At 41.7% G+C, this 21,771-nt stretch overlaps 1 protein-coding gene across 2 annotated transcripts; it reads left to right on the forward strand.

The window, feature by feature from the left end:
• Nucleotides 1–284: 284 nt before the first annotated feature.
• pax3a (paired box 3a) lies at nucleotides 285–21,041 on the forward strand. Of its 2 annotated transcripts, none has more exons than XM_074689026.1 (9): nucleotides 285–711; nucleotides 1,430–1,665; nucleotides 2,056–2,185; nucleotides 2,407–2,550; nucleotides 11,993–12,192; nucleotides 12,714–12,879; nucleotides 14,126–14,346; nucleotides 18,025–18,288; nucleotides 20,079–21,041. In XM_074689026.1, the coding sequence occupies exons 1-9, from the start codon at nucleotides 627–629 to the stop codon at nucleotides 20,094–20,096; spliced, it is 1,464 nt and encodes a 487-aa protein (XP_074545127.1). In that variant the 5' UTR covers nucleotides 285–626; the 3' UTR covers nucleotides 20,097–21,041. The 2 variants fall into 2 exon arrangements, with proteins under 2 accessions (XP_074545127.1, XP_074545129.1); XM_074689028.1 differs by having other exon boundaries at nucleotides 309–711; nucleotides 14,123–14,346.
• Nucleotides 21,042–21,771: the final 730 nt, after the last annotated feature.

Below are 21,771 nucleotides of genomic sequence, written 5' to 3' on the forward strand. Positions count from 1 at the left end.
TATATTGACTTTTTCCATCACTACGCGCTCAGTCCGACCTGATTTGAAACAATGAGTAGGCCTACTGTATTGTAAACAGTGCTCAGTATGGTCAGTCTTATGTGTAGGCCCGCGAATATTTTTTGCTTATTCAAAAAAGTTTTAACATTTAGCGAAAAGTTTTATTGCGCAGCAGCAGAGGTTTGTGACACGACGAGCTGACCTCGTGAGGTCAACACAGACACAAGCTAGCTCGTGCTGTCCAATCACAGAGCCCCTGTAGCCCCTAAACGTCCGGGTCTCTGACCAATCAGAGGGCTTATCGCGGACTGAGAGGGGGACAGCAAGCACAGATAAAATGTTTGACTTCCATCAATCCTCCCAAAACATCCTCTCAGTCCTCACAGGAATGCCAGCGACCTGTATTTTCTTCAGCACTCTCACCTCAGCTCAACACTGACTTCTGGATACACGTCTACAACAACAACAACAATAGCAACTGCTACTACTCTGAGGAGCCAACCTGTTACTCAGAGGAACCAGGCTGTGCTGCGATATCTCCCAACAAACAAAAGTTATTTGGTGGGATTACGAGCGACGAGGACAGGCTGTGTCAGAAAGAGTTACCTGACACAGGGTCAGGGATCATGACAGCGTTAGCAGGAGGCTTACCGAGAATGATGAGACCGACTCCTCACCAGAACTATCCCCGAGGAGGGTACTCCCTGGAAGGTAGGACACACACCAGTTGCTGCGAGAAAGTCGAAACTCAAACGTTTGCGGAACTAAAGAGAGGGGCTTGAGATCTATCTTAAAATGACCCCAAATCCTTAAATAACATGCAGTCTAAGTTTTTTTTAAAACTCTTTTTTGTATCCTAAATTAATTCTTATTTCAACAGTTAAGAAAACATCGTGAAAGAAACACCCGGGGTTCAGTGTTCATTTTTAGATGCGACATTTCATTCCGCTGTGTAACTTTTTATTTGTTTTGTAAATTTGATAAACTTCAGCCTTTCCCAACTTCATAGGCTACTTTCGCTTGGTTGTTGTTTTCATGATGTTTTGCAAATACCAGCATATCGCAACGATTAGATGAGGCATTTTGACATTTAGCTTTCCAGTGCAGCTATCAAAATATTGTCTTCTTTAAAAAAAAAAGAAAGTCAAAACTTTTAGCTGCTGGATGCACAAAAAATCCATAAGATTTTTTTTGATGAGCATACTAGTAATAACCAATCGGAATTTTAAATATTGAATTGAACTTGTGAAGATCTTGCAGATGTTGGAAAAGGTGTTTTTTACTCTTAAAAAACTTCTTATTTTTCTGGAATTTATTTAAAATAAATAAATAATACAGAAAGTACAATAAAGAAGAATACAAAGTCTGCAGTTTGATTTGAGGTAATAAATGTAACAGTAACTAATACATCCCATGCTTTCCTGTCCAGTATCCACTCCGTTAGGACAGGGTCGGGTTAACCAGCTCGGTGGAGTCTTCATAAACGGCAGACCTCTCCCCAACCACATCCGACATAAAATCGTTGAGATGGCCCATCACGGTGTCCGTCCGTGCGTCATCTCCCGCCAGCTGCGCGTGTCACACGGCTGCGTGTCCAAAATCCTGTGCCGGTACCAGGAGACAGGCTCCATCAGGCCAGGAGCCATCGGAGGCAGCAAGCCAAAGGTGAGGGGGGTATACAGATGATTTCTGTACATTAACGGAAATAAAAGTGAGGGAAGTGTTTGTGAAATTCAGCAGGAAAAAGCCAAGTGGATATTTTGAATTATTCCAACTAATACGGTGAGTTTCACCCCACGGAAAATCTAATATGAAAGGCTAGAAACATGAATGAAATCTGGCTGAATTTTCTAGGAGTTCGTTATTATTATGAAGAGCAAGAAGACATTTTTCTCATCTGTCCTCAGGAATTATTTACACCTTGAAGTTTGACTTCAGACACTTTGAAAAATACTTTATGAATAAAACTTTTCTGTCTTGCCAGTCCACTGAAGGCCTTGAAAGTTAAAGATTACTCATGTGTTTTACTGTTCTCTCATCTTTCCTGCATCACAGCAAACTTCTTCTCCAGAAGTGGACAAAAAAATCGAGGAGTACAAGAGGGAGAACCCGGGCATGTTCAGCTGGGAGATCAGGGACAAATTACTGAAAGATGGAATCTGCGACAGGAACAACGTTCCCTCAGGTGGGGGAACTTTCTGGGCCTTAGATGTGGCCTACATACATACTAGCAATATGAAAAAACTTATAATGTAAACTGTATTTTAAATTCGATTAACTTATACTCTTTTAAATTAAGTAAATAATATAGGTGTTAACACAAAACACGTTTTGTTATTGTGTAACTTTTATCAAAATAAGCTAAAAAGATAAATTTAAGTTTTCTTTTTTTTTTTTTTTCCAAAGTGAGCGCAATCAGTCGCATCATGCGCTCTAAATTCGGCGGAGTTGGTGATGATGACGAGGATGACGATGATGTGGTGAAGAGGGAGATGGAGGACAGCGAGCCACGAACAAAACACAGCATCGATGGCATTCTGGGAGACAGATGTGAGTTATGATTTTGTTTGAAGTGAAAATGTGCTGTGTGTTTTACAAACCACTCAAAGATGCTGCAAGAATGAATGGATGAGAAGAAAAAACCCCTGATCCAGTCAATGGAAACACTAAAAGTTACCTTTAAATAGATGTTACTCTAATGTATCAAACCATTTTTAAAAAACAATTTTAAATAAGCTTTGCAAACAAAAAAGTTATGAAATTAAAGTGTCATGTGTCAGACGCATGCGTAAAGGCTTTTGACTCCTAACTAATGCAGGGATTTTTTTATGAAGTGGATAAGCAAACATTTGTCCACCCTCCAAGCCCGATAAACTTTGTTTTTACGCACAATCGGACACTTGAGGATGAACTTCAGCGAACAAAGCAGAGAGAGTCTATTGAAAATCACACCTCAGTTTGACGAGCACAAAAGCCAAACTCCGGTTAGAGCGGCTCAGTGGTGTACAAAAAGACGCCAGCGCCTTTCAAAACCGGGCAAAGAAAGGGAGAAAAAAAAGGGACGCTGACAAAAGGCCGCGAGAAGACATTATGAACCCGCAATGAGCGATGAATTATTCAGGGACACCAATGGGCCCTGAGCGACCGCGTTTATAGACAGCTCAAAAAGTGCCAATACGTTTAAATTTTCGCTCCAAAGCTTACAGTTTGTCATTCAGAGAGAAAAGAAGAGAAAAGGCGCAGTGTTTATGCAAACACCTGTTGATTTACGACCTGTTGGGCTGTGAGGCGTGTTGCCGTAAAGTGGAAGGTTGCTGTTGGAGACATAATGCTGTCTGTAGTTAATTATTGACTTCTGAAAAAGTGAAAGTGTTTTGGAAAGTCACACTCGCAGACTTATTCCTTGTATCAGTTGTTCTAGGTCTGTTTGGTTTTAGAAGCGAATAGATTGTTCAAAAATACATTTTCAATCAGCATAGTTTACTCGTTTAACAGCTGAGATTAGGATTATTTTTATTTCCAAGATAAAATGTGTAAGAAAAATCACGTCAGCCTTGCGTAATTGAATAGAACGGCGCCGTTACTTTTTTACGCACGGAGCTTTTGTGCACAGTCTTTGGCCATGTGAGCGTGACGCCTCCAGCCAGTGAACGGAGGAAAACCCTTCTCTCTCCCTTCTTCTCTCCACTAGATTAAATCCAAACCTTTTCTTTCGTCCCACTTTCATCTTAGACAAAAATCCGCCCCTTTCCTCTCCGCCCAGGGCGCACACATTCATGCGGGTACTTCCCTCTGCTCCTTCCAGGCCATGCAAGAAGCAAAACTTGTTTTTACAAATAACGAGTAGAAGAATACTACTGAAAAGTAGGGAGGAAAATTCAGATTGATGTAAGCCTAGTTGTAAAATAAATAAGTAAATAAATAAATAAATAAATAAATAAATAAATAAGGGTTAATTGTCACTTACTGAATGGATCAGAATGGCATCCTTTTTTTTTTTTTTTCCAAAAGTTTCATTTTATTATACAAAACCTTGAATTTTAGCATTTTTTAAGCATCCACTGTTAGAAATCATTTGACAATTTAAATATAATTTCAGTTATGTGTTTTATTTTTTCTTCTAGGCTGATATAACTTTTTTTTTTTTTTTTTTTTAAGATAAACATTTATTTCAAAAACATCAAACAGGTAACATCCTATATGCAAACAGCTCTGAGGGAACTTTCCCCCATTGATATACAGGACGCACTATTTCATTCTTGCGTCTCTTTGTGGAAGTAGTTGTTGTTTTTCTCTTTTATAGCTCTTCATTAGAATGTGAAAAGGCTGCTTCGAGGACTGAGAGAGTGTCTTCTGGCCAAATATTGATTAAGTAGGTGTTTGCAGAGGCTATTGTTGTGCTGGAGAGAGGCCTGTTGCTCTCTGCCCCTTTCTCCTCTACCACTATTGTTGGCTTTCCTTAAGTGCGGAGATCAAAGCTGACTCATTTAGATTTATTTGTCTGGGAAAAGGGACTGCTAAGGTTTGTGGGATAAAGTACACTGGGCAGCCTCAGGTCTGCATGGCATTAGCAAGTGGCTGGAGGATTGTGGGAAAGGGATGTTTGCTGGGATAAATCTGATGCTGGGTTGTTTACATCCCCTGTACTGCTGAGTTATGTTGGTGCAATTTATTCAAGGGTGAGGAATACAGATAAGATGCTAGTGTTTTATCAAATTTGAACATAAAACACAAGAAAATAAAACAAAATTAATTCTGGGAGTTACTTTAAGTTGTAAAATGGTGCCAAGATATGTTTCGTTTAAAGGTGTCTCTGAATTAATTGATAGCATCCTTCAGCCTCTTTATTAATGTCAGCACTTTAGCCTCATTTAACTAATTAAAGTAGCCAAAGTCATGAAAGAGGAGCAGCCACTCTTGCAGGATTCATTTACGGCTGTGGGGGTGAAGAGGGAGAAAAGATGGAGGAGAAAAAGAAAAGCTCAGAAATACAAACAGTCAAAGGGATAACTTTTCTTTAAAGGGAGTCCTGCGGTGCCAAATTGAATGAGGCCAGTTCTTTCAAATGTGCCATGGTGAACGCAGTCAACATGTAATAATTGGTTTCATTGAGGTGCATTCCAACAATCTGCTGCCATTCTCCTGCCTCCATTGTCCACGGGCAGGCAAATAGCCAGAGGGACAGGAGGAATCAAGTGCTGACAAAACATGAAAGATTTAGCTGCTTTTGTCGAAGGAGCTGAGTGGGACTTTGTTTGTGTAAATAAAGTGGGTTACTGGCTCCCTGTGACTTTGGCAGGATGGAAATTGAAGGATCAAGCACGGATCATATTTGCGTTCATGATTCAGAAACTTTACAGCACTGATATAGGATAGCAAGAAACTTTGATGCGCAAATATAATTTGAGCTACAGCGAACTACCACCAACAGTCGTCTAATCCAATTTTTGAGTTCAAAACCAATGTCCCCAAGAGAAATCTGAGAGTAAAAACATTGATTTCCCTCTCACGTGGCGAGGAAAAGAGACACATCGGCATGTCCGTGACCAACGACTGTAAACTGAGATAGAGATGTTGAATTTTTGTGTCTTTTGTTGCATTTCCACAGGGAATGAGTTAAAAATTGGCGGTGTAGAGGAGACCGATACAAGAGACAGAAGGTCTCAATGTGCAACCCCAAGGAATGTCTGCTATAGCCACATTTCCATTTTGCTCTCAGGGCTGGATAATGGACAAATTTATAAGCGGGCCTCACTCCACGTTAGCCTCTGTTAATGGTGTTTATAATGCTAGTAGTAGAAGTAGACCAAAGTTCAAGCCCAACAGCTTTCTGAACAGTTAGACACACTGTTTCCAAATATCACTGCTCAACACTTTTACTCCGATGTTGATTTGTTTCCAAAGTCTCTCTCATCCTTAAGAAAAAGGAAGAAAAAATCCACACTGGCTGATCTGCAACTGAATACCAACTCTATGCTTCATTAAAGCCTCTTTCTCAGTTGGCACCCGCATTGTGATCCCCCAATATTAATTCAAAGGACAATTAATGAATGCAGGCCAACTTTGAAGTAATAGGCCGGGGTCCTGCCCCGAGCCGGCCCCTTGCCGCTGATGTACTCTCCACATTCTCCCTGCTAACCCCAGAGACACTGTGAAGTGAGTGAAAGAGAAGCAGTGAGCAATAGAAGGTCAAGGAGAGGAGCCCCGGCAGAAAAAGAACTCTCTATTTCCTTGGAAGTATTAGCCAAGCAAAACTCTGTGATGGGGAGGATAAAGGAGTGTGGAGAGAAAAGGGTCGGGGGCGCGGGGGCTCTGCAAAGAGGAGCACAATGGGATAGTTAATTGAGTAAAGCCAGACAGCGTTGTCAATCACTTAACTTTGTTTAGCCTCACTTTTTGTGGAGCTGTTTGGTCCAGCACATTGCACATTATAGACATGCCAGCACTACCCTGCAGCTGTTTTGATTAATGTCCTTTTTTCCTCTCTGTGAAATAAAACTTCACTTAAAAAAAAGCACAAAAAGTTGCATTGTTTATCCTACATTTCTAAAAATCAGCACTAACTTTAGTCCAGAGCCAATAAAACCTGGAGAAGTGCTTTTAATGGGTCTGAAAACAGTGTCTGAGGAATGTGATGATGGCTCCTCTTTCTGTTTGAGTGCCTGTGAAGTTTTGTTGCGGGGTCAGTGATGTGCCCGTTGTTTTCAGCGCAGTGCTGCGCAGTAGTTGTGAAAAGGTCAGGGGCTAACCTGGGGTCACTTGACTGTTAAAACTATCAGGCCTCAGGAAAAGGAGGTTACGATAATGTTTAGGTAAAGATGACAAATGACTGGCTCCCTAACATCCCATCAGGGAGTCCATTCTTATGCTCTCCAAGTGAGGTTGACTTTAAAGTGCTTTTTGCAGTTATTTCAGGAGAGAGCTGGTTTTAAGTCTGGCCTGAGTGTTTTTTTTTCCTGAGGTGGATCTCTGCTTGTTGCTCTCCATTTGACTGGAACGTGCAGCAGACCGGCCTGTTGCTTCGTCCCTGCGTGGGCTCTGTGCCGTTGCTTTGTCCTTGCCCCGAGGGTGGAAATGCCACCGTGAAACTGTCACCTAACCACACCACGGTGGAACTAAATAATAACCACCGCACACTGGGCACACATAATAGGCATGAAGGGCCATTTGTGCCTTTTTGTCACCCCACCAATATTAGACAGAGATACATCTTTCAAAGTCATATCGCCGGCTATTTCTTTGTCCGTTAAGTGCCAACCTCCTGCGCTCATTCACTCCAATTTTTTCCATCCATCCTGTCATCGTGTCTCTCCGTCTTCTCTCTTCTCTCTCGTTGCCCCCCTCTTTTCCCAGGCAGCTGCTGGTTCCTGGGGGCTCTTTAGCAAGTCAAGTGAGCAGCCCACTCACTCCCATTTTTCCCTTAACTGTTAACCCCAGCTGAGCCCATAAGCTGTCAGTTAACTATTCTTTTCCCTCGGTGCATCTGCTCGCTCTGGCCCTATGTGGCGTGGCACTATTTTATTCAGTGGCCCTGGCTCACACTATGCACTCTGGCCTGAAAGGGCCCAGATCTACTTCCCTGGGCAAATAACTAGTTCATTTGTCTCTTCTGCCCTTTGTTTTCTGTTGCAAACACATGTCACCAGCTCAATTACTTTCTCTATTAACAGCCACTGGAGGAAGGGCAAGCCAACCCCTCGCAAGACCAGGCTGTAAACGGCCCCATATGCTGCACTTCTCTTCCCCTTTCTCTCCTCTCCTCCATCCTTCCTCCTGCTCCACATAATTCCTCCTCCTTTTTTTAACCACTTCTTGCACTTTCTGTTCATCTTTTCAGCTCATCCATTTTTTTCCCCTTTTCCATCCCCTGTGAATGCATGAATGGGTTTTTACGTATGCTCATACGCGGACGTGTGCGTCTCTGCATGTCTCTTCATATTAGCATCTCCTGCACGGATGAGAGGGGGATGAATGCTTGGCAGAGGCGAGTCCTGGCCGATGTAGGCTGCGCGGTAAACAAGAGCAGTCTTTACTCTTGCAGTTGGAGTCGTCTCTGGGTATTTTTGGCCAGCGAGAGGCACCGTGGCTGCAGGTGAAGCTAATGCAACTGGACGTCCCCCAGGTTCACATCTGTGACCTGCTGGAGTTGATCTTCCCTGCCTGTCAGTCTCTCCTTTGGATCGATAAATGGTTCAGTTTATCTTGTCTGCAGCCCTATTCTTTACTGACTAAAGTGTGTGTGTGTGTGTGTGTGTGTGTGTGTGTGTGTGTGTGTTTGTTTAAACATACCAGTTATCTTTTTAAACACTCAAAAGGAACCTGTTGAATCCACTTGTTGATTATTCTTCTCCCCTAAAGAGAGCTAAATATCTCCCTCCAAACTACTTAAAATAAATCATCTCTGCTGGCTTATCTATCATCTGATGAGTTTATTAACCTACATCTTGCTTTGTTTTGAAACCTCTGCTTCATAAATGATTCTGCAGCAGCCCCAATTTCCGCTTCAGGGATAATAATCTATCTTTATATGAAGATTCTTGTTGCAGCCGCAGCCAAACAGCGAGCGGCTATGGAGTGTTTTCAGCTCCCTGGCGCTTTAGCTGCAGCGTAAAATTTGATTTGGGTGTTTAAGTTAGGAGGTCGAGGCCTTCCTTTGTGGGCATTCGTATCCTCTTCTGCTGTCGGTTGCTGGGAATGTGTGGGAACAACGCTCTCTGAGGCCGCTTCTGCATCAGCGGGCCTCAAAATCAATCCATAGCGGTGGCGTTGAGCCTTTTTTAGAAATGTCAAAGATGTGGATGCAGCAGTGGTTGAATGGAAAAGTTGGAAGGGACAGGACAGCTTTTTTTTTTTTTTTTTTTAAGAATGACCAGCACCCCCCTGCACCCTGTCCCCAGCATCTTCCTCTTCAGGTGCCTTCAGCCTCTCATCTCCTCTCCATGTCAACCTCTTCACCCCTCCTCCCCCCCCTCCCTTGGTGCCCCTCAGGCCATGAAGGGAGGGGATGAAGGGGTGCTCCCCTGCTGTGCCCCTCCGAAGCCCCCAATGGTCCTTCCTTGGACCCCTTTTGTGCCCCCTCCCCATCCCTTTCCTCCCACCCTTCATTCCCCCACTCAGCCCCTGGCCCTGCAGCCTCCCCTCCTCCAGCCCCCGCCTACTCCCCTGCTGGGCAGGTGACAGGCCCCTGAATGCAGGCCCGGGCGTCCCTGATGGCTCCTACAGATGGAGCGTGGTAATCGGCCCAATAGAGCCCTGCCACAGGCTTTTCCCTGCTCTGATACAAAGGCTCGACCACATCACTTCCAAAAAAAAAAAAAAAAAAAGGGGAGAAGAAGACAGAGAAGAGTGAGAGGAAGAGAGCAGGAGAAAAAGCGCGAGCTGGAGGATGACAAAAGCAACACTGTCATGTGCCATTAAAGGAGAGTCTGTGACGGAGTGTTTTCTCTGTTCTAACTAATAATAAAAAAAAAAAACGAGGGAGGGAAAAAGAGAGATAGAAATGAAGAGGGCAGAAAGAAGAGAGGGATCCACCCCCACCCTGTAGTTAACATGAGTTACAGTGCCAATGGGGAGCTTTCTCCTCAGGGTTTTATGAGCTCCTCTCCCTCCCTCAGGAATCTTTTTCATTTCTGCCTCGTCATTGGTTCTCCGCTGTCTGTCTTTCTTTTTTCCCTCTCTGTCACTAAAATAGTATTGATAATGAATGATACTTTGAGTCTTCTTCTTAATGTTTGTTTATCTTGGTTTTTTTTTTTTTTTTTTACATCTTTTTTTTTTTTTAGATTTTTTTTTCAGTTGAGATTTTCAAGATGCACAATAATTACAACAACTGTGCTTGTGATTTTCATATAGAAAACATGATATATGTTGAAAGTAATAAATAAATTAAAATAATTTATTAATCAATTAAAAAAAGAACAACAACAAAAAAAAACAGAATAAAGAAAAAATAGGACAAAAAAACATAAATAACTAAATAAATTATACACACAACCAATAATAAGAAGTAAAAGAAAGGAAAAACATACTGCAGTCTCTAGAACTTCAAATCCTCCCAAATCCTTCCTCTTGTACAGGCAGGGGTGAGACGAAGTGGACAAGTGCAGAGATGCAAATTTATGTATATATATATAAACATAAAAAAGTCTAACACACAAGTATCTGAGAAAAAAAGTATACATTCATATACACACATACATATACATACACACATACGCATACATACATATAAGCATGTTAATCAGTTTGGAACTGCGGGGAAATGTAATTGTCTTACATAAGAAAAGAAGGGGGACCACATTGCGTTAAATCCGTTTAAAGACCCTCTTAAAATCTGATTTTCCTCAACTTAACACAACTTAGTATAAAATAATTCCAGTTTTCATAAGAAGGAAGAGCAAAATTAGCCATCTTGCTAACAAAGTTACAAAGATTATAAGGTTTTTCTTTGATTTGGCCAAGTGTAAGGCTGGGGAGGGGACACCGAATAAGCAATGCATTGAAATGGGTGAGGGTCTATCATAGTGCTACATATTGCTGAAAGTGTGTCAAAAATATTTTCCCAAAAGGTGGTGGAGATGGGAAAGACCAAAACATATGAGTACAGTTTGCAGGTGACTGGTTACATCTCAACAGTGAGGGCTCACATCTTTGTATATTTTGGATAATCTGTCATTGGTCATTGGCAGCATTAATTCATCTAAAAAAATAAGAATTAAGACTTTTCAGAGTGGATGAACCATGTTGTATTTGTCCCTTCTCCTCCTGCTGTGTGACAAAATTTCCTCTAACTCATCTCAGGCCTTGTCCTTAACTAGACCGACTTTCTCCCAAACTCACAAAACTTCTGTGTTCCACAAGTATTAGAGACTCCAGCCAATCCTCTGTGAGCCTCCATGCCAGCGTGGCGCCCTTGGTTCAGATGTAATAAAGAGCTCCTCCTGGAATCAGAGTCTTGTGTGACTGCGGCCCTCGAGCACACAGGCATCCCAGGGAGCAAATCCGTGTGTAATGCCTGGTCAGACACACACTGGCAACCGGCACAAACATTTCCTGCTTGGCTCCTGAGGCTCCAGAGGCAAAGGGAGATCCCTGCTTACCCCCTCCCTCCATGTCTGACTTGGCACTTTTTTAATTAAAGCTTTAAATCTGCAGGGCAGAGTGAGCGGTCTTTCTGCTCCTTACACCTGTCTGTGCTGCTTCTGTTCACTCTCTGTTTGGATGTTGGGAGCTCATAAAGTCTGAGTGTCAAAAAGGTGCAGTGAACCCTCCTCATGAGCTTTAAGAGGTCTCTCTGGGGTTGGATTTGGGAGTGGATTCCAGCTCCTTCTATCTTGTGTCCATCTGTGTTGGGGACATTGTCACGGCCTGCGTTCATTGAGTGAAAGCGCATTGCCAGAGGCAGCAGATGCATGTTTGTGAGTGTGCGTATGACTGAGAAAAAGATTGGGGGATTGGAGACGTGTAATGGTGCACAATGGCAGGCTGTCACGCTAGCTTGTGGAGCCTAATCATTATTTAATAGACGGGTAACCTCCCCCCAAAATGTAGCCATAGTCTCTGTCTCTGGTCTCCCGTCTGCATTGATTCCCTTCTTCTGCTGAATTAGATCCCAATAGCTGGCTCCCAGTCACTCAGTTGCTCTCTCCTGCCCTCAACTGAACAAACAGATTAAGAAGCACCTGCAAAAAGGCACCAAGGGACCCTATCAGCACAGCACACAGCATGGCTAAGACCGGGAGAGACAGAGTGTCCCAGGGAATAGCTGCCCTGAAGGGATCTAGTCCTTTTTAATCCATGTTCAAGCAGCTTCTGGCATTTGATCCCCCCAGGAACCACTGAGGAGTTTAAGGACACAATTTAAAGTTACTCTGCACCATGTGTTGCTCTCAGCAGAATCTTTTGTCTCAGATCTATCTGTTGCATCCCAGCCTTCTTAGCTCCAGCCTTTGATTTGTGGAGTGAGACATTCCTTGTTTTTTTGCAATCGCAGCGAGTCACTCAGACGAGGGGTCCGACGTGGACTCAGAGCCAGGCCTTCCCCTGAAGAGGAAGCAGCGCCGCAGCCGCACCACCTTCACAGCAGAGCAACTGGAGGAGCTGGAAAGAGCCTTCGAACGCACACACTACCCAGACATCTACACACGGGAGGAGCTGGCTCAGCGGGCCAAGCTGACAGAGGCCCGGGTTCAGGTTAGAAACACCATGCGCGGACACGCTCTTCAAAATAAAAACGTCACAGAGGAGTGTGTGTCGGCCTGTCACTGAAACATGTCACGTGGGTATCACATTGCCCAGGGATGTTGCCACACATTCCTTAGAGCAATTAGACTCAGTGTCATGTCTGACCCCTCCTTCACATACACAAACACGGACACACTGAACCCACTGTGTATGGAGACGGGTTCCTGATTTAGTCTTTTTGTCGGACTCTTCTAAGAAAAGATTCCTAAAAACATGCTTGACTTAGTGTTCTAAATTAGTCTTTAAGTGCTGCACCAGCCCTCTGGCGTTACCCTGTAAACCCAGTGACATGCAGTAGCACACAAAGATGTAATGTGTATGCTTTCACTCCAGATGTTAAGATCTGTATCAGTGCAGCTGCCTGTAAAGGCTGCGAGAGGCCTCGCACACGCACACAAACGACCGTACAAGTCAGCTCACTGTGTCGACTCACCGCAAAGATTTCTCTTCTTCCTCTGCCCGTCATCCAGGTATGGTTCAGCAACAGAAGAGCCAGGTGGAGGAAGCAGGCAGGCGCAAGTCAACTGATGGCGTTCAACCACCTCATCCCTGGTGGTTTTCCTCCCTCCGCCATGTCAGGCCTGCAGCCGTACCAGCTCTCTGACAGCCCGTACACCCCAACTTCCATCGCTCAAGGTAGGCTTATCGCAACACCTGTTGGGCAGGAGCAGAGCTTGTCTATTTTTGATTGAGATGGCTTTAAACTTAGAACATAAAGACTCATATGCAAAATGAAGAGAAAATAAACAAATGTGGAGTTAAGAAAGAAAATCAACATATAACACAAATAACAAAACAAGACCAAAAAAGATGTGGGCTGAAGCCATTGCTTATTTCACCTTCCCCTTATCAACCCATCTTCTACTCAGCTTCCAATATACTTATACAGAACATTAAGGTAAACATAACTTAACACTCAGTCATCATACATAGACCCTTTGTCTATCCAAAAATCTTGGACATGATATGATTTCACACCCCATTTATGTATTTTACAATTATCTTTTGTTTGAATAATTTCTTAAACTTTCCATATGTTTGACATTCTTTCATTTCTGTGTCTAATCTATTCCACAAACTAACTCCATACAATGAAACACATCTTAGTTTAACATTTGTTCTGCTCTTTATTTTTGCAAACATACAACTCCCTCTCAGTTCATACTCACACTCTCTCATCTTAAAATACCATTAGATACCATCTGGTACCATGTTATTGTATTCTCTGAACATTACTGTGGCTATTCCTAAATCCACAAGCTCACAAAATGTCACAAAATATGGGAACATATACAATTTTTCTGCAGATTTAGGCACATATTCAATTGAAATGCAAAGAAAAGCTGCATTAAAGATTAAAAAGCTGTCAGTAGTTGTGTTAACAGAGCTTAAACAGTTGTTTCAACTCTGAAAGGCCAATAGTGGATCATAGTTTAGTATTTAAAAAATAAATTAAAATGTAATTAATCTTGTTTTATTTTTTAAAAATATCTTTATTGATTTCTTATATGGTATATAAATGGTATACATTTACACACATATATCCACATACATATACATGCATACATATGTATACATGTACAAATACATACTCGTATATACCCATAACAAAATACACAACAGTTGTAGTAGAACAACAGATACAACAAAAACAAAAAAGGGGCCCATGTTACACTTCAAAAATAGGAAATCACAAAAAAACAAAAATAACTAAATCAGTGACAGCATCCAAACTTCACAATTCTGTATGTGTAAGCCTTAAAATACACCAACTAGTATGATAATATGTTAACTTCATAGAGTCAGTCACAAACTCCTATGGTCAGTCAGACCTTTCATTACAATGCTTGTAAGTTTACATTGTTTGTTTTGTCTTCAGCAGCATCTGAGCAGCCCAGCACTGTCCACAGACCGCAGCCCCTGCCCCCAACCTCCGTGCACCAAAGTGGGCTCAGTTCGTCTGCTGGTTCCCAGGATGGAGGCTCTGCTTACTGCCTCGCCTCTGGACGCCATGGCTTCTCAGGGTACTCGGACAGCTTTGTTGCACCGACGGGGCACGCCAACGCTGTCAACCCGGCCATTAGCAACAGCCTCTCGCCACAGGTTTGAGACTGCTTCCTTTTTCAATCCAGTTTTAGTAAGAAAACTACGACCATGTACCTCTGTGTTGTCATTTTAGCAAGGACTAAGAAACAGGGGCAAGGAAAAACTGTCTCTGGAAATGCAGAAATCCGCCCCAATGAAAATTTAAGTGTTACCTATAAACCAGAAAATTGTGTGAACATCTTCAGTTTGTGTGCACACCAAAGTGGATACATCTGTCTTAAACAACTCACAACTTATTCACAAATGTAATTATACCAGGAAACAGGACGATCAAGGTCAATCATGGCGCATTTTAACACAAACAAAAACACTTCTCTCTGCACAAACCAGGAAGTGTTGTTGAGTGACACTGATGAAACCTTGTCAGGCCCAGAAATACGGTAGCTTTCCATTTTTGTTTATTCTGACGGGGTTGTTTGATGAACTGAAAATGTGGCAGACATCAGTCTTCAGGGAGGGGGAAAAGGGACCAGACATGAGGACGAATGTATGGACGTCGCATGATGACACAAATCAAAACTGAAAAGACAATTATGGTCGATTACACAGTCATCAGTGTCCATCAGTGGCTCCCCACCGGCCCAGAAGATGGACTAACAGGCGGAAAACGAGCTTTTAAGCTCCACAAAGGGTGGCAGGCCCACATGCAATGCATGCTGGGTAGCGATTCCCATGAGAGAAGAGTCTCAGACTCCTGTCGGGCATAGATAAAAAAACGCCTTGGGCAGGTTTGTAATGATGTGGATGCCTAAGGATGCAGATATGTTGAAAAAAGGAAATCTTTGTAGTGGTCAGTCAGTGGAGTGAGGTGTTATTGTTGCAGGAGGTATAATTCACTTCTTTGAATTATAAGCTCTACATAAAGACAGGAATTTTTTGTTTCTTCCCCAAAAACTTAATATTACAAATTGACTTGTTGCTTATTTAATAATTTAAAGGTAAAGAAAGAGAACGAAGAAAGCATGATACACACTGTCAGCATATACCTCACTGCAAAAAAACAAACAAACTGATATCTGATCAAGTGATTTTGTCTTATTTTAAGTTAAAGTTGTCTTATGATACTCAATTCGAGCAACATTAACCTGACCAGTAAGGGAAAATGTCTTGTTCCAAGCTATAGGTAAAGAAATCTGCTAATAGATAATGATGTCGTAATAATGTCATAATATAAGTGACTTCTGTCTTGTTTTATTGTCATTTTTTCACTTGTTACAAGCAATTCACACCTCATTTCTGTCTTTAAATAACTTGAAACAAGACATTTTTCTGAACTGGTCAATGTGAATGTGGCTCATTTAAAGTCTAAAAAGACATTTTCTACTAATAATAAGACAAAAACACTTGATGAGATTTCAGTTTTTGCAGTGCCTTCACTGTTTAGTCGTTAGCCTCCCGAGCTAACTCTGAATTACTCGTCCTAATGACTTTTCTGTAGTGTAACTGGTATGCAGACCTCTCCTCCTGTAATTGAGCGCATGGCTGTGTTGTACGTTCACACACCCACAGGGTCACAGACTGACTTTACCTCCAATAAAGAGGCCAAAGGTGCCGCGGCCCCGTGCATGGTTTCAGCATTAACCTCGTCGGGGACGCTCTGTTCTGAGCGCACATCTCATCTTGCGTGGGGACGTCGGAGGCGGCGTGCCTGGAATGTTTTCTCAGTCTGGAATTGCAATCAGAGAACGTTCCAGTGTGCTAATTGATTGGAATGAAGTAATCTACTCCCTGGTAACAAAGTGTGTAATATATGCAAATGACTCACTTTGTTGACTAATTTGTTTTAATTCATGTATTCATTGCAGCAGCTTAAATGTTTATTGAGATACAGTTTTCTCTATTTCAGATGGGGACAGAATTAATTTTCTAATTTTAACTTCACTAAGAGGGAGGAAATGTGAATTGATTAAATTCTGTGACATTGATGGTTAATACACGAAGACCTCTCTGCACTTAACAAACTTTACGGCTTCAATTTCCTCCAGTAGCTACATAGCTGGGTCTATTTTGCGCTAAATCCTCCCTGGAATTATCTGGCTATCTGAACTCCAGATCGCTCTGTAAAAGCTACTCTATCTACTACTCTGTATCCAGCAAGAGATTCAGAGGTTCACTTAGCTCCAGATATGGTCACATTAGAGCGCCGTGGAGTTTGGATATGGATAAAGTTTACTTTAGATAGGTGATATTCTTGTCTGGGCAGTTAGCTCTGTATTCCGAGCTTCGCTCAGCCTGGTGGTTTCCCCGTGGTGTGGGATCTGTGGCGTCTCACTGCTGATCTGGTGCATACCAAAGGAACCCTTTCTCACCAAGGAAGCGAACGGCCAGGATTTGCTCCCCCATGAGACCTAATCCCCGGAACAACCTCAAAACAGACACCATTGGGGAGCTGCTGCCTGAGAGTATAGAATTTAAACTAGGGGGGTTGTTGTGAGCAGTTATGACTAGAAACAAGGAAAATGTGACAGCAGCGAGTAGAAAAAAATCTGTTATCACTACATGATTACAATTTTGAAAAGCATTTAGTCAAGGATTTCACATTTCCCATGATGCTTTAAAAAGAAAACCAAAGCATGAGTACAGTTTGTGACCAGCGTGTTTGTGGGTGGATTGATTCAGCTTTTAAAATGTCCTTATCTGAAACATAAAAATGCTTTTTGTTAAACAGCCTTGTACACCTTACGGAATAAATCAGTGAGATGGTTTTTTGGTAGACCACAGTGATGTGTTTGACAGATGTGTGCGGTTAGATCTCCTGACAGACAGACTGTAAATTACGCACATTAAAGACACCCGAGGTTGCTCCCTCTCAGATAGGAAATCCCTTGTTTTTACATCACTCATGTTTATTTCTATTTTCTGCTTTTTTTCTCTTTTTACTAAAATTCTCTTCATAGCATGGACCATATATCTTGTTCTCCCTTTTAACCTCATTCTTCGACATGTTCACGACTTTGCTTCTCACGCAAACCTGCATGCAGCTGTTCGTGATGTATCACCGATACCCCTTCAACCCTGACATCAGAGCAAAAAATGCTTATATTACACACACTGCGCACACACACCTACTGTTAAATACCCACATAGAAGAGGTAGCTCACACACACACACACACACATACATATATACATAAACACACCCTGCTCTTTGTTCCCACGTACCCTTTGACCTCTTCACCCCGGCCTCACAGGGACACGGTGATTTTAAGGCTTCAAGAGAAAGTGAGACTAAGGGAGGCCGAAGAGAGAATACTTATCCGTCTCTATAAAAAGTTTTTTTTCTTTCCCTAATTTGTCTTTAAAACTTAACACATGAGAATCTTCTTAGTATCTCGTGAAGAAAAAAACGATGTTCTCTGATATCTATAAATTTGACAGGATAAATGTATCAGACAGCACTGGTTAGCTGAAGGATTGAGCTCTTTAGCCAGCATCAGCTCCTCCATCAGTCAGGCAGAGTAAAGGGAAACCACATGTGTGAGGGAAGACAGTAATAATGTACATCTGACAAGGAACAAGGAGAGAGCCCACTTCACAGCCCACCTGGGTGGAAAATGATTGAATGGTGCAACTTCAGAATTTGGCTTTTGTTAGAAAATCTAAATAAGGTAGAAGATAAAAATTCAAAATAGTGAATGACTTATTCACCGGCTGTTTCTGTCTCTGTCTCTCTCAGGTTATGGGACTATTGAACTCAGCCGGAGTCCCTCATCAGTCCCAGAGTGACTTTGCGCTCTCTCCGCTGACTGGAAGTCTGGAGCCAAACGGAGGCATGGCCGCCAGCTGCCATGGTTCCCAGCGTCTGGAGGCTCTACCAGGCCTGACCAGTATGCCCACGCTTCCCAGCACCCAGTCTTACTGCCCACCTTCCTACACCACCCCGGCCTACGCCGTGGATCACCACCCATCCTATCAGTACGGACAGTACGGCCAGAGCAAGGTAAGCTCAAAATAAGATGTTTCCTGTTTTTTTTAATTTGTATTTCATATTCACTCAGAATTACAACAAAAACTGTGTTTCACTGCAAACACAGGATAATTTATACAAGGAGTTTGTGTTTTTGGTTAAGTCAAAACTTTTTCTCATATTGGTCAAAAGATGAAAAAAAAACAACAACGATAGAAAATATGAAAAAGCCTATCATGATTATCACCAACACTTTAGTCCTACTTTAATGTTATACTTCCTTTCAGCAGACTGTCTGCTACAATTTGGTGTTAGTTGCAGGTTTGTACCATAATTTGTTACCAGACAGTGTCGAAAATTATGATGACCCAGTACACATTTATTATTCCCGATCTTAGTATCCAGAATATTGTCAGGATCTGGATCGTACTTTTACATCTGTCAGAAATTATGGTGACCTTGTCTTGTTTTGTTTTGCAAAGCAATCCGACCATTTATCATGGAGTTACATACACATACGGTGAAAACAGCCCTATCTCACAATGATAAAGAATCCTTTAGAAAAGTCCTGGATCCAGACGGTGATCCAGATCACCTCCAAAATCCAATCAGTCTTTTGTTATCCCATTTTGAACATTTCCTGAAAATTTCATCAAGATCCATTACTTTTTGAGTTATGTTCACAGACAAACAGACAAACTCTCCCAAAAACATAACCTCCTTGGCGGAAGTAAATATAATAATGAATAAAATATAAACAATGTATATTTCCTTAGTCCTGAAGCTGTATAATTTATACAAAAGTGTGCAAAGTGTTGCATAAATAGGTTGTAAATAGTTTACTGTGTGAATAAAAAGACATGAGGCCTGTGTGGGATCTTTTATTTCTACATATTAATTTTAATTGCCCATATTCAAACAGGATTTAAACCACTTCTTTTATTTAAACAAATGTTAATGCACATTCCCCTCTGATGAGCAAGCTTCTTAAATCACCCTGCGCGGTGCTGAAATTACACAAAGTTAGAGAGCGCTAGTTGCTCGGCCCCCTCAGTTTATATTACCGTCATCATCATCATGGTGTCCACGTGTACAGATGCAGGGGCATGTCCGGGTCTTATCCCCACACACACATTTTCACTCACTGTCCTTTCACGACCCTGTATGATGAGCTCGGCCGTCCAACCCGCAGCGCAGCTCACTTAGCCATGTAATAACCCCTGTGTAACAGAGATAGCCGCCCAAATGAAAGGAAGGAACCACTTCCCTAAGCGTGTTTGACAGCAGGGATGGGGGGAGCTTGGGCTGCGGCGGTGTGTTGTGGGGGCTGATCTGAGGTACACTTCCACATGTTGACTTGGCCATCAGTGGCAACATCTTGATGTCATTAATTTAGCCCATCCTGGGAGAGACCCGCATGTAGCTTTTGGGGGTTTGGTGAATACTGTGTGTGTGTGTGAGGATATGCGTGTGTAAGAGGCTCTTTAACAGGGGGCGATTATGGCCCTTGGCAGGCTGGGATTAGAACCATGTGTCCCACTGGAGGTCAGATTTAGAGTTGTTATTGATCAGTGGAGCAGAGCCAGAGATCCAGGCTAAGGCTTCGTCTACCAACCACATTAAGTTCAAAGAAATCCAAGAAGATTCACAAAGCTCTTCACCTGTTTCCTGAGGTTTATTATTTAACCTCAGACCCCAGTTTCCATTCTCACCTGCTCTCACCTGCTCTTAAACACCTCCTCTTTCTGTCACCTCTCATTTAACCTGAATGAAATGCAAAGGCTCTCTTTGACCCTCTTTCTTTCTGTCCCTGCTCTCCTCAGGTGCCTTTCATTATATGAAACCCCCAACAAGGCCTGAACAGGAGGCTTCCCAGCCTGCCTGACATTCATCGCCAGAGAACAACCCCCCCAGTCGCTGCCTTTGCCAAACCTCCTTAGCCCCGAGGACAGCCAGAGAGAAAGGGGGAGAGAGAAGTTGGCTGGTTGGGGTTGAGATTTCTCCTCCAGCGAAGGAACCAGTGGAGATGGAGGTGCATGTAGTGCTGCCGGAGGAGGGGGGTTGGATGGAATAATTGGGACCAAAGGCAGCAGCCTCTCCTGTTACCTGGCAATCTTTACTTTGCTTGTGCGTCACTTCATGCTCCAAGGACCAAGCACGATTCATTGTCCACGCTTAAAGAGGAAAAGGAGAGGGTGGGGAGTAAATACATTCAAGGTTCTGTGTTTGATTTTTGTAATAAGTGGCAGAAACTCAAGTTGAGGTGGACTTTGTAAGTCCCCCTGTCGAGTGTCTCCTCATCACGGCGTCTTAAAGCATTTATTGTACATTGATGTGACTTTTTCAAAGACATCGGTGATGAATATGTGACCACACCAGGAAAACCTGCAGAAAGGCATGGACAGAGGCGGAGTGGAGTCATAGTGAAACCACTGCAACCCAAAGAAAGTGCAATACATTCATACCTCATGTGATGTAAATGAAAAACAAGGATCAAATGCCCCTGACTATAACCTCAGAAATATGCCCTCGTTGTTTTTCTGTCTCATTCATTTTGGGTTGTGTGCATTGACCAATCAGGGGAAATCATCAAATGATGAAAAAAAAGAGTAGCTGTGATGTCAGTAAGCCAAAAATTCTCTGCTGGTGCATACATTATTCATACTCAATGTTTTCTTTTTTTTGTTCTGTTATTTTTGCATGTACTGTATAAATTAGTTTTCAGCAGGAACTTGCAAGAATGGTTCCACTTCTTATTTATTTAGTGTCTTCAGTGTTATATCTCTTCTGTGCTTCAGTAAGTCTTACACAATGTTCAGTATACATGTGTCCTTTTTTGAATAATTTTCATTTGTGTTGCTTAAAATAACTTTGTTGTAATAAGTTTTGTGTACAATACAGCACTATTTACTATTTATAATAAACTGTAAAAATGCAGGACACTGTGGCTTGAGTAAAGTGTGATTCATGGGATCCCTGGGCTGTAGATACTAAAAGGACTAAAGTACTTGTTTCATTATTATTATTCTTATTATTATTCCTATTATTATTATTATTATTAATAATAATAATTAGTTAAATAAGTTAAAGTCACTATATTATACATAGAACTGCATTTCCAATGAGCACCAACACCTGCTCTGGTAAATTTGTGTATATATAAATAAATAAATAAATAAATAAAAAAATATATATAAACATATATATATATATATATATATATATATATATATATATATATATATATATATATATATATATATATATATATATATATATATATATATATATATATATATATATATATATATATATATATATATATATATATATATATATATATATATATATATAAATAACTTTTTGTCTGATCCATAGGGGTGTGGTAATATTGTGATTCAGCTCTTTATAGTGATTATAATTAATGATAATATAACACAGAGAACACTTTGTAAACTCTGATCTAAAAGTATTTGCTACTTTAAAAGGGTGAACAGACACACAGATGTATTAATA

The sequence above is a fragment of the Halichoeres trimaculatus genome, unplaced genomic scaffold, assembly GCF_033239565.1.
Source record: "Halichoeres trimaculatus isolate MK-OKI-2021-1 unplaced genomic scaffold, fHalTri1.1 fHalTri1_scaffold_15, whole genome shotgun sequence".
In the NCBI taxonomy this organism is placed as follows: domain Eukaryota; kingdom Metazoa; phylum Chordata; class Actinopteri; order Labriformes; family Labridae; genus Halichoeres; species Halichoeres trimaculatus.

What these genes read in the sequence shown, in the direction of transcription:
- pax3a (XM_074689028.1), top strand. Translation starts at nt 627, where the DNA reads ATGACAGCGTTAGCAGGAGGCTTACCGAGAATGATGAGACCGACTCCT. An exon ending in AGGAGGGTACTCCCTGGAAG is followed by an intron (nt 712 to 1,429) that starts GTAGGACACACA and finishes TTTCCTGTCCAG; the next exon opens with TATCCACTCCGTTAGGACAG. An exon ending in CAGGAACAACGTTCCCTCAG is followed by an intron (nt 2,186 to 2,406) that starts GTGGGGGAACTT and finishes TTTTTTCCAAAG; the next exon opens with TGAGCGCAATCAGTCGCATC.